This window comes from Trichechus manatus, unplaced genomic scaffold, assembly GCF_000243295.1.
Source record: "Trichechus manatus latirostris isolate Lorelei unplaced genomic scaffold, TriManLat1.0 scaffold00015, whole genome shotgun sequence".
Lineage (NCBI taxonomy): Eukaryota > Metazoa > Chordata > Mammalia > Sirenia > Trichechidae > Trichechus > Trichechus manatus.
In genome coordinates, this window is record NW_004443951.1 from 26,085,109 (window position 1) to 26,098,893 (window position 13,785).

The 13,785-nt window shown below is 49.3% G+C and overlaps 1 protein-coding gene across 1 annotated transcript in view; it reads left to right on the top strand.

The window, feature by feature from the left end:
* The window catches only part of COL16A1 (collagen type XVI alpha 1 chain), a 50,908-nt gene extending 42,533 nt beyond the window's left edge, over window positions 1–8,375 (top strand). Inside the window, exons 62-70 of the mRNA XM_004372016.1 lie at window positions 1,447–1,497; window positions 1,851–1,940; window positions 3,491–3,526; window positions 4,146–4,190; window positions 5,139–5,327; window positions 5,670–5,736; window positions 6,504–6,680; window positions 6,853–6,930; window positions 8,173–8,375. Of these exons, the coding sequence (XP_004372073.1) occupies window positions 1,447–1,497; window positions 1,851–1,940; window positions 3,491–3,526; window positions 4,146–4,190; window positions 5,139–5,327; window positions 5,670–5,736; window positions 6,504–6,680; window positions 6,853–6,930; window positions 8,173–8,375 (936 nt within the window). The remainder of the gene's footprint in view (window positions 1–1,446; window positions 1,498–1,850; window positions 1,941–3,490; window positions 3,527–4,145; window positions 4,191–5,138; window positions 5,328–5,669; window positions 5,737–6,503; window positions 6,681–6,852; window positions 6,931–8,172) is intronic.
* Window positions 8,376–13,785: the final 5,410 nt, after the last annotated feature.

Consider the following 13,785-nt stretch of genomic DNA (forward strand, 5'->3'; position numbering starts at 1 on the left):
GTGGTCAGGACTTTGGGAGAGGTCACGCAGCTGGAAGCAGGGATATGACCTAGGAGGCTTTTGCTGCAGCAGATGCTTGGTTGTAGTGGAGCGGGGAGCAGTGAACAGGTCCGGGATGTATTTAGAGGTAGAGGACTTGCTAATGACCTGGATGGCGGGTGGAGGGGGGATGGTAAAAAGAGAGAACTCAGGGATAACTCCTGCATTTGGCTTGGGCAACTGGCTGAGTGGGTGGTGTCATTTACTGAGATAGGGTGAGTTGGAGAGGACATTTATTAAGCAATAAAGAACTTCCTGTCTACTTTACTCACCAGTAACACAGGTGACTGCCAATCGATGCCTTTGATCAGTATGACTGTGCTGAGCTGAATAACACCCGGGCATCTTATTGCAGCCCCATGTGGCTGGCTCTACCATTTCCAGGAGGCTTTTTGAAATGTTAAAAGTAGTTCATGACCAAAAAGTAACACTCTCAGGGCCCTGTCACTATTTTTACAGATCTCAAAGGGTCCAGAGGCCCTGAGTTGGCCCCTCAGGTTACAGATGACGAAAGGGAATGTTGTATTCAGGGCCACACACTCTGAACTGTGTCCTCATTGAAGGCTCATGGGAGGCTGGGGCTGAGATGGTGTAGGGTTCCTTCTCTCTGTTCTGGCTGTCCCAGTGCTGGAATTTTCCACCCCAGGAGACTTGAGAGGAGTAGAACAGAGTTCATGGCTTCCAGAACTTTCATTCTGGGAGTATGGAGGGAAGTGCTCTGAGAGAGTGATGAATGCCCTGGGGTTCAGAGAAGGTGTCACCTCTGACCAGGGAGGGGACTTGTGAGCTGTGGCTTAAAGGCAAGAATGTGGACCATGGGGAGAGGCTGGCATTTCAGACAGCCCCAGCCCAGGTAGGGCGGGAGGGAGCTGTCCTGGGTGTTTTAACAAACCACAAGGAGTCTCATTGCTCTCAAGTGTAAGGGGGGCAGTAGGAGGCCAGTGGAGAGGGCCTGGTGCCAGGCTATAGAGCTGATTCTTGGGGACACTGGGGTTGGTGCTGAGCCCCTGCCCCTTACTCCACTACTACTCAGACCCAGCTCCTGGTCTTCGCTCCTCCCACAGAACGGGAAGGAAGTGGGGCTGCCTTTAGAAAGCAGGAGTCCTCAGAAGACACCAGGCCCCCTGGTTAACTCCGTCTGCACTTGGCCTCTGCCTGTGGCTCCCAGATCACCCCTTCAGCGGGTCCCTGGAGGTGGGAGGAGTGAGGGTTCTGTGTGCTCAGCACCTTGCAGCCCGGGGCTCTGGGAATGAACCTTCTGGCAGAAGCTCAAATGCAGGACCAGAAGGGAAGGAAGGGCTCAGGGAAGAGAATGGAGCTGCTGAAGCTTAGGGCTTGTTTCTGCTGTCAGCCACTCTCTGCCTCCCTGGAGGTGTTTTTCCATCCTATTGACTCATCTCTCTTTAGGGGCCACCGGGGCCTCCCGGCCTGCCAGGGCCATCTGGGATCTCAGCAGTGGTGAGTGCCATGCTCCTCTTGTCCCTCTGCCCCAGGAGTTTTGCCGTGGTCTCCTGTGGGATCCTTTCACAAGAGGCAGGAAGAGTGAGAACTGTGTCCCATCCTCCTCCTCCCCTGGCCTCAGCTCCTGCCTCCAAAGATCTCCCCAAGCGGGATGTGGTGAAGGCCTTCAAAGAGGGCTGGAGACCACACGAGGGCCCTGCCACAAATTCAGATAGCGCCACCTCCCCCTGTGGGGCCTGGGAGATAGGGGACATTGTCCCTGGCACAGGATAGGGTGTCTGCCTCTGGCTATGTGGGGGCCTGCTTGTCCTCTTTCCTTCCCCTTCACCATCCCTCTTCATGTTCTCTAGGGCATGAAAGGAGACAGAGGACCCACTGGAGAAAGAGGCCTTGCAGGCATTCCGGGCCAGCCTGGCCCACCTGGACACCCTGGCCCACCGGTAAGACCCTGCATCCTACGGCACAGCTCCACAGGGAAGGAGTCAGTTGGCTTTGCCAGTTGCGTTCAGCACTGCAGATCTGGGCTCTCCAGGGAGGAAGAAGCAGTCAGGGGCCAATAGCATGGCAAGAGGGCAGGATGGAGCTTGTGGCTGAGGACCACATCGTATTGGGAAGAAAAGACAAGCCCTGAAGCCAGCACTGGGCCAGTTGCACACAAGATCACTGTCTCTGAGATGGACCAACTCCAGCCTTATGCTGATCCCTCATTGGACAGAGGAGACTTGGGCCCTGTTCTGCCCCTGCCCCTTCCCCAGGGAAGCTTGTTGGTAACCACAGACAACTTTTGTAAATGTCAGGAACCAGAAGCCTACTGCTGTAGCTTTCTCAGCTTCCCAGAAAGCACTCCTGGTCTCAGCTAATGTTTAATACTAAGAGCTATGATATATTGGTCACTGACCATGTGCTGGATGTAAGTGAGCTAAGTGCTCAACGTGCATTTTGTCATTTAATTTGTGCAACAACCCTATTTAGTAGGTCTCAGTGTCCCCATTTTGCAAATGAGGAAACTGAGGCTCAGCAAGATTAAATAGGTTGCTCAGAGTCACACAGCTAGTGAGTGGACGAGCTCTGACTACGTCCACAGTCTGCTTGACTCCAGAACTTGTATCCTTGTATCCACTCTGCAATACTACCTCTTTCAAAAGTTCCTGACAGGTAAACCACATCAGGTGGACCTGATAGTTCTTAGGGCTGGAAGATTCCTGGGAGAGCTGATGCAGGGTCCCAGGTCTCCTAGCCCCCAGTTCAGGGTGCTTTCACCAAAGCAGACTGTCTTCTGAGACCGGTAACGAAGACTGAGGTCCTTGCCTGACCCTGGGCTGGTGGCCTGAATGGAATAAATGGCTCCAGCTGGTATAGGGGTGGTCGGTCAGCCCTTCTGCCGGAAGTCCCAGTCACGCCACTCCTCCTCACTCTGATTCCTGCGAAGGGCCCTGGGCAGATCCTCTACTCCTCCTCCCTCCTTTCTGGGAGGCTCAGGAGCCTCCAGTGCCCCAGGATGACTTTACCATGCCATGCAGTCATAGAATCCTCTTTCCCAGCACCCCAGCAGAAGGGGCAGCCTCTCCTGTCCTGGGAAAGGGAGCACACTTAGGTCATCCTGGCCGATCTCCGGGACCTCACAGGAGGACAGAGACATCCTGTTTACAGTTCATGCGTTCACTCAGCAAGCACAACCTATATGCAGAGCCAGGAGGCATGTGAGATGCCCAGGTCTCAGAGCCAGGTGGTCACAGTCTGCTCCTCCCTCATAGAACTCACAGTTGGGGGCAGCCAGGAGCCATCCATTGGGGCTCTGGCACCAGGCTGGGGTGTGAGGTGGAGCTAGAGCTGGGGGCTAAGTTTCCACAGGCTGTGCTCACAGGGTAAGGACTGGAGGACGGTGGGTCCTTGTGCGGCAGGGGGCTGGGCGTGCCCGGGGGCAAGGTGAGGCACGTGACCCCAAGGTGGGCTGGAGTTCATCACACCTCCCATTCTCTCCACTCCACAGGGTGAACCTGGCATAGATGGTGAAGCTGGCAAAGAGGTACTGTTGTGCTGGGCTTCTCCCTTTCCCTTGAGGGTGCTGCTTCTTGTTCCCCACCTTGCCCTGACCCCTCTTTATCCATTCAGCATGCACAGACTATCTCTGGACAGATATACAGCAAACTGGAAATCCTCGTTGTTCTTAGGGAAAGGAATCGGGAACTAGGGGGCAAGGATGAGAACAAGATTTGTTTTTCAGTTTATCTGTTTTTTTTTTTTTTTTACCATATACCTGGTCGGAAGAAACTATAATAATGATAAACTCCAAATAAACATTTCCTGGGCACCAGCTCTTTCCAGGCCCCCCAATATGTCACAGATCAACCCTCTCATTCTGACTTCTTCTCACTTCCCTTCATCCGTGACAAGGAACTCAGCCAACATGATCAAACAAGGCCATCTTCCAGGGGACATCATTCTCCCTTGCAGGCTATCATCCCCTCTGTTGGAGGGAGGCTGTCATCCTTTCTCACAGTCACAGCTCAGCTGGACACAGCCTGGGGGCCTGAGGCTGTGAAGGTGGTCCTTCCACTGCACCTGCCTCCCCAGGATGGCTCAGAGATGGTGCCTATACTTGACCCTCAACTTTGCATTGACCTCTGACTTCTACTTTCTTCTAGGGACCCCCTGGAAAACAGGGACTCTACGGACCTCCAGGTCCAAAGGTGAGTGGGCATTGCCTGGGTTTGAGAGAGAAGCTCATGAATTAAGTCTAGCTCCAAGCTATGACTTTACCCCTGGAGAGGAAACACAGAAAGGCCAGTGGGCAGGACTTGGAGCAGCCTTGTCTCTGAAAACTTCTCACATGAGGCTCTTCCAGACTTCTTAGCTGTGGCTGGGGGAATGGAAGTCTCTACTTCATTCTCTCATTGATCAATTGACTGATTCATTGAGTCATTAATTTATTCATTCCAAGAGCATCCACTTGATCTTGTTACATTCCAGGCCGTCTGTCCTGGTCTTGGGTAAACAGATAGAAGTCCCTGACCAATAGGTGTTCACTACTGTCCAGTCCAAGTTACACTAGAGTCTGTCGAGTTTGACAGAAGAGGACTAGACAACACTGTGGGATCAGAGGCGAGGAGTACCCAGCTCAGCCTGGGGAATCAGGGGAGGCTGCGTAAGAATAGGACTGTTGCAGCTGAGTAGGAGGTGTGCTGTGGTAGAGAAGTGGGGGAGGACATCCCAGGCAAGGGAACCTCTTGTATGAAGGCAGTGAGGACTGAGACATCATGGCAGAGTCAGAGAATTATAACCAGTGAGGTATGGCTGGAGGCATAAGGACAGGGGCCTGAAGCTGGAGAAGATATGCTCAGAGCCACATCAGGAATGGTCTTAAATGCCTGACCAAGGAATTAGGCCATTATCCTGAGGGCAGTTGGGAGACATAGAATTTCTAAGCAGGGAGTAACACCATGAGAACTGTTTCCTACAAGGACTGCCCCGAGGCAATGTAGAGGGTGAATGGTAGGAGTGAAATGAGGCAGGGTGGCCCATCAGGATGCTGTGGTCCAGTCAGAGGGAGATGCTGTGGAAGGACAGATTGCCGAGACATCATGAGGTAGACTTGACAGTACTTGACGATGCTGGACTATGACTTCTTGTCCTTGCAGGGTGATGTGGGGCCTTCAGGACAGAAGGGCCAGGCAGGAGAGAAGGGGAGAGCTGGAATGCCTGGGGGAACCGGCAAGAGTGGCGCCATGGGGCCTGTTGGGCCACCGGGTCCTCCTGGAGAGAGAGGCCACCCTGGATCTCCGGGGCCTGCGGGGAGCCCTGGATTGCCCGGTGTGCCCAGCTCCATGGTAAGGGGGAAGGCTGGCAGCCATGGGCACTGTCTACAGACAGGCCTGTGGGGTGGAGCACGGGTCATTTCAGAAGCTCCTGTTAACATTCTGCAGGAAAGAGCATGATCCCCATAATGGCGGTTCTTAACTGTGTGTGAGAGAGTGGCAGGGCAGGGAGGGGGGTTGTGAGACCCTGTCCCCAGAAAGATGCACTTACATACAAAATCTTTTGCGCCATTTCAGGAGGGGGGGCCCTATGAGGCCCCCTCCCCATCCTTTATTTCCAAGGAAGTCTATTCCCAGGTAGAAAGCCCCAGGCTTGGAAATATAATTGAGACAGGTTTTCTTCTCTTTCCTCAGGGAGACGTGGTGAATTACGATGAAATCAAGAGGTTCATCAGACAAGAGATCATTAAAATGTTTGATGGTAATTGGCAGCCAGCTGGGTGGCAGTGGGTGTCGCTTGCCCTTCCCAGCTGCTTCTCCACCCTGCCCTGGCCTCCTTTTCCTTAAAGCTCAATGCCCACTCCCAACAACACTTACAGCCTGGGGGTTGGCAGGCATATGTGCAATTATACTTCAAACCTTCCTTGTCACCTGCTCTGTTCAGAGATAAAATGATTCCCTCCTGCCTGCCCTAAGTCCCCACTCAAGCAGAGGAGACAGACAGGTAAATTACCGTCACGAGAGGCAGCATGAAGTGGGCCCTAACTAGAGGGACAAGCAGCAGCTGTAGGATGGTTGGTGGCTTTTTAAAGCTTCTTTCCTGTGTTCTCCGTGTAAGACCATTCTGTGCATTTGTTGAGCCCACTTTGATGTGCTGGGGGCTGGGGATGCAGTACTGGCATAACATGGACCCTGTCCTGAAGGGGCTCAACATCAAGCTTGGGAAGCACCTTGAATGCTAGGCAGGCATTCTGGACTTTATCCTGAAGCCGGTGGTGAACCAATAAATGGTGTTTGAGAAGAGAGATGCCGTAATCAGAGCTGTGCTCCAAAAAGATCACTGTCAGAAGCAGTGTGGAGGCGAGGACACGGGAGACCACTGAGGAGATTGGCTCCCATATTCCTTGCCCTGATGTCCCTCTGAAGAAAGGCTGCTTTGGGCTCCGTGCTGGTGGCCTGTCTGAGGCATCTTAAGTCATTCTGGGTCCCTCGGGGAACGCTGTGATCTGTTCTTGCCTTTTCTTACAGAGAGGATGGCTTACTACACCTCCAGGATGCAGTTCCCTGTGGAGATGGTAGCAGCTCCGGGACGACCAGGGCCCCCAGGGAAGGACGGCACCCCAGGCCGGCCTGGCGCTCCAGGATCTCCTGGGCTCCCTGGTCAGATTGGCAGAGAAGGACGGCAGGGTTTGCCAGGAATGAGAGGTACCTCTGCCTTCTGGCTCCCTAAGGGGCACACGTAGCTCTTTGGGCAGGCATGAGATTACCTGAAGTCTGTTGTGAATATAGCATTTGTGTATGTGTGTTTCAGATAATCCAAGTGGGTATGTCATTTTTCTGCCCAGGAATAAAACTTATTTTATTTCCCTTGTCCCAGGATTTCCTGGTACCAAAGGTGAAAAGGGAGACATTGGTGTTGGCATCTCAGGAGAAAGTGGTCCCCCCGGCCCCCCAGGTAAGAAAAGCCAGCATTTGAGGCAATAAATCCAGAGCAGCAGAAACCCCCCCTTTATGTTGTATCTACAATATAGTTGTGTAGAACCCCAAACAACTACAGGCCAATCAACAACATTGATAGTAATTTTGCTGTGTGCAAGACATTCTGCTAGGACCTTTGGGGGAAAGAAAAAATTGGAAGATCCAGTCCTTGCCCTCAAGTCCTAAGCTGTGCTAGCATGACACAGTGGAAGAGAGCTGGGCAGGGTGTGGGCCAGAGAACACAAGTTCAATTCCTGCTTGGAATCTGGCTGTGTAGCGTTGAGGAAGTCACTGAACCCCTCAGAGTGGCTGTCTAAGATGCATGCTTGGTGGTATAACCTAAAAGACGACGGCCAAAGCCTGATGACCTGGCTCTGAGAACCCGCTTCACCACTTACCAGATGTGTGACCTCTCTGAGCCTGTGTCTTCATCTACAGAATGGATGAAAGTTCCTTTCTCGGGGAATTGTTGTGACAATTTGAGTGAAAGATGCATTAAAAAAAGCACTTATCCCAGTGCCTGGCATATAGACATTATCAATAATACTAGCTATTGCATTGGGCAAATCTGCTGCAAAAGACCTCTTTGAAGTGTTAAAAAGCAAGAATGTCACCTTGAGGACTAGGGTGCACCTGACCCAAGCCATGGCATTTTCAGTCACCTCATGTTCATGTAAAAGCTAGACAATGAGTGAAGAAGATCAAAGAAGAATTAATGCCTTTGAATTACGGTGTTGGCGAAGAATACTGAATATACCATGGGCTGCCAGAAGAACGAACAGATCTGTCTTGGAAGAAGTACAGCCAGAATACTCCTTAGAAGCAAGGATGACGAGACTTCATCTCACATACTTTGAACAGGTTATCAGGAAGGACCAGTCCCTGGAGAAGGACATCATGCTTGGTAAAGTAGAGGATCAGTGAAAAAGAGGAAGACCCTCAACGGGGTGGATTGACACAGTGGCTGCAAAAATGGGCTCAAATATAGGAATGATTGTGAGTATAGTGCAGGACCAGGCAGTGTTTCGGACACCTAATAACAACAGTAACAGTAGTATTGTTGCTATTGTTGAATTAACGTGAAGCTCGGATCAGGTTTTCATGAAAACACATTGTAACCTGAGAAATATTCATCAAATGTAAGGCAGTATGTATTATGACCATTATTTCTTCTGATATGTGTCTCCTGTTTTTCCTTCTGTGACTCTTCCCTCCATAGGTCCCCAAGGTCCTCCAGGGTATGGCAAGATAGGCCCAACTGGACCGATGGGCCAGCAAGGCATCCCTGGCATCCCTGGGCCCCCAGGTCCCGTGGGCCAGCCAGGCAAGACCGGCCACTGTAACCCCTCCGACTGCTTTGGGGTCATGCCAATGGAGCAGCAGTACCCACCCATGAAAAACATGAAGGGGCCTTTTGGCTAAAATCACCACTTGCTGAAGGACTTCATTGAAAACAAATGCCAGAGCTTCCAGGACTCGGTGATGAGTTGTGAATGTTTTTATTTTTTAATTGCTGTTAATATTTTTTTAACAATAAAGAACTAAAAACTATCTGCAATCCCCCTTCCAGGGGAGTTTCTCCGGGGCTGCAGCTGCAACTCCTGTCTTCCTTCTCCTTTTGTCATTTGGTCCCAGGGTCAACAAGGGCATTTCCCTCATTGTCTGTGGTCTGTCAATGAAGTTGTGAGGTGCTGCTCAACTCTCTCTCCAGATGCTTCCGACTCATTCTTTGGTCCTGGGGACCTAGTGTCCTGTCCTTCACAGCACACTTCTCTCAAGTTAGAGCGGGAGCATCACTCAGCCTACCCCCAGCCCCCGCAAGTGAGCCAAAGGGAGGTTTGAGGACTCCACTTCTAGTTCAGAAAGGCCCCTCCCTATTTGCTTCCCTAGAGAAACCAATGTTTGTTACCCTACCTGCCGACCCTCTTGACTTCTTACATGTGTGTCCCAAAGCCAAACCAGGTTGCACCTTGGCGAATTCTACCCCCAGTGCTGAGGTGTGTTACTCTGCCTAGAAGCACCTCCAAGCACACAGTCTCTTCTTGACGCTCCAGTAATTCTTTGATTAGAGAGTCTGTGCAAACAGGGGGAAAGATAGGTTCCAGCCACTGGCCGAGGCAACAAGAGAATGCTTCTCCGGGAAATGAGATGGAACCTCCTGCCTGTACCAATCCCTGGCCCTGTTGTCAGCTCTCCAGCTTCAGGCAATAACTTTCTGGACTGCAAATGGCACCTTTTGTTATTTGTTACTCTAACTTGTGTGGTGCTTTTCCTATACATCTTAGGCTAGACCTTCAGAAACCAGTAAGGTGACATCAGTGCAAACAGGTCAGAGCCACAATCAGATCTAAGCTCCTGGCCCCCCAAGTCCCCTGGGAGTTTGGTGATCTATCTGCTGTCTCTTCCATCTGTATAAAGACTGGGAAGAAAAAACCAAGACAACAAATAGAATATTATAGGAACTTTCTGTCTCAAGCTTCTTCCCTCTCTACTTTCCAGATCTCTTGTCCTGATGGGCTATGAGAAAGCAGCAGACATCCAGAGGGACTTCCAAAGAAAGCCTTTTTACTGGCCCTGGATTTCTGGAAGGATTATTTGAGTTGGATAGACTTCAAAGGGATCACAGAGCAGGCTCAGAAATGCACCCAAATTTCATTTGCTTATCCAAACTGCCTGAAGGCTTCAAACCAGCTGTCAAATCTCTCCAGAGCTGGCATTTTCAGCACATTTCTGAAAATTCCCTGTTCTGGTTGGGCCCCAAATACCAGCAGCCCAGCCTATTGCTGGCTTTTCAGAACCTTTGCCCTCTTTTTTTCCTGCCAGGAGCAAGGTGTCCCGTGGCAGAGGAATGAAATCAGGCAGACTCCTGAGCATGCCTGAATGTCTCACTGATGTTTTTAGATAAAGGAGTCAATTCTTAGTTCATCCCTCACCAGCAATTCTCAGTTAACCCTGGTCCTAATATAAAATATTAAAAAGCAAGCACATCATCTTTGCACTGAAGTAGCAGTTAGGTTTTGGATAGCGGGTGAGGACAGATGTTAAAGCACTCCCATTGGAAGGCCAGCTTCCACTTTCAACCCAGGCTACAGCATGCTAACCGATGATGGGCCTCATGATAAGGAGCACGTTGGCGGGAGTAGAAAGGAAGGGAAGCAAGGACCAGCTGTTGCACTGAGCAGGTTGGCTTTGAAGGCCAGAGGGGAAAATCACTATCAGAAAAGATCAAACTCATCCCCTCGGAGGGCCACCAGAGAGTCAATCCTTACAGAGTAAATGATGCTCTCCCCAGTTTTCTTCCTGGGTCAAATTCATGCTGCTCTTAGGGGATTCTATGACAGGCTAGGTTTAAGCTTTCATGATTTGAGTGCTTGTCTCCCTGGAGTTTGAAATTGCTGTATTTTCTTGGACCATGAAGAACCAGATGGAAAGCTGAATTTTATAGTCTCTTCTGTTGCCATGGTCAGCAAAAAAATCCGTGGATCTTGCTCATAAGTTTGGGAGCTGGGGAAGCTGAAGAGAAAGGAAGGAGGGGTGCCTGCCTTCCAATTCTTTTCAGCAGCTTTCTCATTATCCCTCCACCCCCACCCCCCGTTATTCTTATGTATTCATAATCTGTTCCAGGCTTTTAAGGCAACACACAGATCATTCAGATTGGCAAAGTCTAACTTGATGAGTCCATTTCCTCTTTCCACTTCATGCCAGGAACTGTACTAGACTCTGGGGATTTAGAGGCAAACAAGATGGATATGGTCCCTGTCCCCACAGTGTCTACGGGAGAGAGCAGACAGTTAAACAGGTAATTACGATAAAGTAGGATGATGGGACAGTACCATGTCCCAGGGGAGAACACAGCTGGGGGACATAACCTTGTCTAGACTGAGAGAAAGAGAGATCGATCCAGGCAGAGGGAACAGCATGTGCCAAGGTTCAGAGATGATTGAGCCCAGCATGCAGACGGACTGCAGACAATGTGGTATGATTGGAATTGGAAGCGTGAGCAGTGCGGACATGGTGGGAAGCCACTATGGGTTTTATGTGAAGATGTGCTGAGTCAGGTTTGCCTAATAGTGAGCTCACTGACAGCAGTGTGACGAATGATGAATGGATTGGAGGGTCCTTAATTTAACAGACCCTCTGCTCTGTAAGATGGAGGAAAGCTGCTGCATATTTGTTCTGCAGAGAAAAATTTCAAATTTGATGCCTTTTGGAATTTAAATCTGGCTTCTTGTCATGATATTTTCCCCTGTCGTCAGAATTCAACAGACTCTATTTAGACTCTTTCTTCACATGTGGTGTGTTAACCTCTTGCAAGAGTAGGTCTTTTTTTGAATGTATAAATGGACTCTCCATATGATCCCAAAATGGAAGGAGAATGTGGCCAAATTGCCAAATCTGCTGTTCTCATTGTTCTGTTGGTTCTGTGGAAAGCTGCGTCTCACCCTCTGATCCACAACATCCAACTGGAATTTAAATTTGGGAATTGGATCTAGCTGGAATTAATTCCATAATAATTTGGTGGGTGTTGGTATTCCTTCTTAGTAAGCAACACTGGAGCTTGAAGCTGAGCCAGGAGGCCAGGGGGGGTGATGTGTCTCCAGGGGAGGCAATATCTTCAGGTGGATGAGCCTTCCATTACCAAGCTCTGCCTCCCCTCTAATGGGTCAACCACAGGGCTTCTATGAGCCCAGGAAAGTGCTCTGTGCTCTAAAAAAGGCTGGAATCCAAGTTTTCCCCTTTGGCTAAAGCTGAAATAATAACAGGAACTTCCCCACCCACCTCTGTCTGCCTCAGGTAGTGGAGGCTTTGGAAACGAGTTGATTGTTTTTTAGTCTTTGGGAGATCCTTGTCTCCCTTACATCTAGCCCTTTCCAAAATAAACACAATCTGAGCTTGCTTCGAGTCTGCAGAGACACAGCCCTGGAAGCACTGGCTTTGGCTGGTCTCTAACTACCTGAGAGATGACTCGCATGCCCCTGCCTACAGATAACACAGAGCTCCAGCAGAAAGTTCTCCTAAGAGGTCTTTGCTGGGCAGAGGGAGCTGGGGGGTAGGGGTTGGCGTACATGAATAAATTAGTGTTATGAGGTGTTATTCAGTCCAGCCCAGCTATCTAACCATAGGAGTTGTATCCTCAGCGCCTAGAACAAAGCCTGGCAAGTGGTGGGAACTCAATAAGTACATATATTTGTGGAATAAATGACTGCATGTCACATGACCCCAGTTTGCAGGTCAAGTGTCATTATTCTCTCTCTCAGCAAATGTTCCCTTGAATTTCAGCCTAGACATCAGGACATCTTCCTTTCAGAGATTTTGCAATTCAATTCCACAAATTTTTTTGGACTGCTCTTGGTTCAGAGGGTTATGAAGGTAAAAAAAAAAAAACATGATTTATCAACTACCAAGTACTGAGTAGTTAAAAGGGTATGGGCCTGGGTTCAAATTATGATTTCTTCATTTATATCTGTTTGATATCAAGGAAGTCACTTAGCTTCTCTCAGCCTCAGCTTCTCATTTTAAATGAGTCGTAGTTTGTATCTTAAAGGATTGTGGTGAAAATTGAACACGTAGTACTTAGGACAATGTCTGGCACCTTAATAAACCCTCAGTATATAATGTCTTAGTCATCTAGTGCTGCTGTAACAGAAATACCACAAGTGGATGGATGGCTTAACAAAGAGAAATGTATTTCTTCACAGTAAAGTAGGCTAAAAGTCCAAATTCAGGGCATCAGTTCCAGGGGAAAGCTTTCTCTCTCTGTCGGCCTTCTCATCAATCTTCCCCTGGACTAGGAGCTTCTCTGCACAGGGACCCCGGGTCCAAAGGATGCACTTTGCTCCCGGCACTGCTTTCTTGGTGGTCTGAGGTTCCCCTTCTCTGCTGGCTTCTGTGGTGCAGGCCACACCCCAGGGAAACTACATTGGATCAGGGATGTGACTTGGGTAAGGGTGTTACATTCCCACCCTAATCCTCTTTAACATAAAATTACAATCACAAAATGGAGGACGACAGCCAAACTGTTACACACATTTTTTGGGGGATGTAATTTAATTCATGACATATGATAATAATAATAACCACCAACATTTACTGAATTCATGCCAGACACTATTCTAGGTGCTGGGGATAGAGGAGTAAGAAAAGGAATATCCTACAATATACACGTAAACCTTAAAATATACATGTAAACCTTAAAGAGGACAATTCAAAGAGTGACAAGCATCATAGAAAAATAAGACACAGTGATATAATAGCTGACTGGAGTGTGTATGAGTATGCTATTTAGATGAGGTATCAAGGAATGCACCCCAAGGAAGAAATATTTGAAATGAGACCTGAATGACAAGGAGGACCCAGCCAGTGAGGAGCTGAGGGAAGAGCATTCCAGACAGAGGACAGAGCTAATCCAAAGAATGAGCTTGCTCTGTTCCAGGGTTAAAGAGCAGGCACTATGACTGGAGTTAACCGAGGACAGCAGTAGAAGGAAGTGAGAGCGGAGACGCAGGCAGTCTAGTTTATGTAGTGCCATGAAAATCATAAGGAAGAATTTAGATTTTATTATTAGGTCTTGTAGGGCTGTGAAGGTCACGTGGATGAGTTTAGATTTTATTGTTAAGAGTAACAGGAAGCCGCTGGAGAAGTTTAAACCCAGGAATGACATTATCTGATTAACATTTTAAGATAATCACTCTAGCTGCCCTATGAAGAACAGAGTGGGAGGGGGAGCAAGAGTGAAAGCAGGGGCACTGGTCAGGAGGCTATTGTAGAGGTACAGGCCACAGATGATGGCTTCTTGAACTAGGGTAATAGTGCATATTGTAGAGATACAGGC